This window comes from Taurulus bubalis (assembly GCF_910589615.1).
Source record: "Taurulus bubalis genome assembly, chromosome: 9".
Lineage (NCBI taxonomy): Eukaryota > Metazoa > Chordata > Actinopteri > Perciformes > Cottidae > Taurulus > Taurulus bubalis.
In genome coordinates, this window is record NC_136597.1 from 27,364,676 (window position 1) to 27,368,201 (window position 3,526).

The following is a 3,526-nucleotide window of genomic DNA, read 5'->3' on the forward strand; positions in this document are numbered from 1 at the left end:
GTTGACTCTAGACACCTGCTGGCTGTGGAGGGGAACTGCAGCGGGCTGCACGGCCGTATGAGCAGTTTGAAATGCTCTGATGTGCTGCATTTTGTGAATGAGATGTGCTATAGAAGTATTATTCAATCATTCTTAAGAGGTTAGTTATTTTTCCCTTTGTATGTAGTTTTTTATGCTAAGCTAACTGGCTACACATTTATATGAGAGTGGTATCGATCTTTCCAGAAGGCAATACGTCTTTTCTCCAAAAGTTTATGTTAAATGTCACTTTCATGAAACTTCAATCACAGTGCACGCTCGTGTTCTTTTCAGTGAGACGCTATCAAGCGCCGTGACTGAGAGTTTGCAGACGTGGGTTAATAATTACCTTCTCGCCGATATCTAAAGATCAACAGAAGGAAAGCAGCGTGCTCCTTCGCGGTCCTCCTGCACAGTGAGCCGCCGCCATGCTGCTGCACACCATGCTGCTGCACACCCTGCTCATCGTGTTGAGCTCTCGGTGCGTCAGCAGCAGGAAGTCCGAGCCCGTCCTCGAGGAGGCCGCCGCGGGACTGTTCAGGGGATCCGACAAGTACGACTTCGCTGTGGAGGTTCCTGCTGCCGGGATGGAGTGTTTCTGGCACTTTGCCCACCAGAGTGGAAGCTTCTACCTCACGTACATGGTGAGTTGTACCAGGGATCGGGTTTCATCTTGTCTGCAGAGATTAATGCGTTTGTGATGTTTCATGCGCTGGTCTTGAGGTGATTGCGCATCATGGTTTTCTTCCGTGTGCCATTTGTCCTCCGGCTTATCACGCTGACTTTCAAGGTCATCCAGTTTGACCTTTAAACATGTGATCAGTATCAGTGTAACCTAAAAGTAATGTTTGCAAAAGCTTTCTCATGCTTTGCAGAAATTAAGATTATGGGCTCATAGATGTTAATATTAAAAAGGGGAGACTTCCTCCCAAAGCTGACTTTAACTTCATCTGGAAGAATTAATGAATGAATGAATTATGCAGATAATTAAATCAGAAATAAAAAAGATTTCAGCTCCAGGTTCCAGACTATTAACAGACCAATGGAACCAAATACCTGATAATTGTTTAAATGTATTTTTATGGGGTTTGTTGAGTGTTTTGATGTGTGATCTCAGGTGCAGTGGGTAACCGGGATGGCCAACGATCACCGGCTGTTTGTGACTGTAAACTCGCCACAGGGCGTTCTCATGGCTTCAAAGGACCAGGCGGTCGGTCAGGTGGACTTCGAGACTGAGGTGACAGGTGGGATCATCAGAAACCTCCATCAATGAATCCAAGGATTATATAAACGTACCGTCCTCTGAGGTAACGCCAGTGTCCTCCCGACAGGTTTCTACCGGATCTGTCTCGGGAACCACCACAACAAGTTTGGAGGCGTCAGGGTCTTCGTGAACTTTGGCGTCATCTACGACGGCGCTGAGGAGTCAAGGAGAGAGACGGAGGAAGGAGTGAAGGTCCTCAACAGCACTTTGGCCGGTATTGAGGTATTTGTCTTGGTTCAAGTCTCTGGGAATTTAGACTCAGTCATGTGAGAACCTCCTGTACATTCATCAGAGCGATTGATTGAGAATGAGATCGCGGATACAAGCGGTCAAAATGTGCTTCCTTCCTTCGTTGTCTGGACCTTTAACATAGGGTGAGGATCCCAGAAGTATGTTAGAAGTACAAACCCTTTCAAGGTTTTCTGGGTACGTCCAACCAGTAAGAGGCCTAGGGGAAGACCCACAACTCACAAGAGATTATTTATCTCGTCTAACCTGGGATCGTCTCAGGGTTTGTCCCAGGAAGAGCTGGAAAACGTTGCTGAAGAGTCTTGAATACTCTGGTAAGCCTGTTGCTCCTGCAACCCGGTCCTGGATAACAGGAAGCAGATAGACGGATGGACTCTTTTTCCACTTCACCCCATTCACTCAGCTCACATGTTTTGTTTTTGATGCCCCAACCTCAACGGGGCGAGAACAGCAGATCTCAGCTGTGTTTTTTTTATAATACATCGCAAATCAGTCCTGTATATATGCATTTCCACATTTTCACATATGAGTAAAGGTGTGATTTACTCCCACCTTCATATTTAATCATTATAATTTCATCAGAGTTGGACTGATTTCAGGTCCTTCCACGCTTTCAAGTGTATCCTCTTATCATCTGTGGCCTCTTGCATGTTGATGTGAAACTAAACAACGTAATATGTCTTATTTAGGAGAGTGTGCAGAAGCTCCAGAATCAGATCTTCCACATGTGGCGTCATTACAACTTTGCCCGCATGAGAAAAGGGAAGGATCACTACCTCCTCCTGTCCAACTTCAACTACGTCACCTGGTGGTCAGTGACCCAAAGCCTCGTTATCGTCCTCTCTGGGTACCTGCAGCTCCTCGTCCTCAAAAGACTCTTCCACACGGACTCCAGCAGGCCGCAATGCTGAAGGGAAGAGTGTCCACACGTCCTCCAGCATCACCACTTTAACCCCTTTACGTGATTTCTGCTTTTTCACAACAGATTTGTATTAATACATGTTTGGAAAAGATGAGAGAGCCTGCACACTATCTGAAGCTAGAGATGAAAACACTCTTGGGTACAATAAAAAATAAACTTCTCTTCTCCACATTTATTTGTTGATAATACAAGTGGAACTGTCAAAAAGCCGCTGTAGAATGTCAACTCTGGGAGAATTTCGACAGTTTGCAGATGATGGCGTTCTACTCATTGCTAACGCATTATAAGGCATTCAATTATCATCCCACTGCATTCAGGCTTAAAAAAATCCTAAAAGTCGCGTTCATTCGGGAAAATTATCTTGCTGAACAAAACGTGTTCATATCATTACACTCAAATCACTGTCAAACACTTTTCTCATCTTCAAACCAATCAAAGCGCTTTAACGCTACATATCACTCACCCATTCATACACGGATGGCAGGGAAGGACAACTGCTGAGCCACAGGTTAGTTTCCTTTAGTTAGGTTAATCTAAAGCGACTGATCGAAACTTGTGGGAATAGAGATCAAATGGATGCAGATGTTTCTCTCTTGTAACCAATAGAACACCAACCTATTGTTAGGCCCTTTCCTCGAAAATGTCATACCCAAATTAAAAAGTATGTATCTCTGCAACCACTAGGGCTATTTGAATAATTGTGGTTATAATAAACGGTACACATGTGGGATTTTGTAAAAAAAAAAATCACCTTCAGTATGATTATTACTTTGAAATGATGCAGCTGTAAGGTCCAACTCTAACCCAAATCATAACACAATATGTGAACATTCTCTAACCCAAATCATAGACAATATGTGAACATTCTCTAACCCAAATCAAAACACAATATGTGAACATTCTCTAACCCAAATCATAACACAATATGTGAACATTCTCTAACCCAAATCATAACACAATATGTGAACATTCTCTAATCCAAATCATAGACAATATGTGAACATTCTCTAACCCAAATCATAACACAATATGTGAACATTCTCTAACCCAAATCATAGACAATATGTGAACAT

General features: G+C 43.3%; 1 protein-coding gene across 1 annotated transcript; it reads left to right on the forward strand.

The window, feature by feature from the left end:
• Positions 1 to 461: 461 nt before the first annotated feature.
• Positions 462 to 2,442, forward strand: tmed6 (transmembrane p24 trafficking protein 6; the record flags this gene model as incomplete). Its single annotated transcript, XM_079223596.1, has 4 exons — positions 462 to 662; positions 1,136 to 1,262; positions 1,350 to 1,504; positions 2,221 to 2,442. 4 exons carry the CDS (start codon positions 462 to 464, stop codon positions 2,440 to 2,442), a joined length of 705 nt encoding a protein of 234 aa, XP_079079722.1.
• Between the last annotated feature and the right edge of the window lie 1,084 nt (positions 2,443 to 3,526).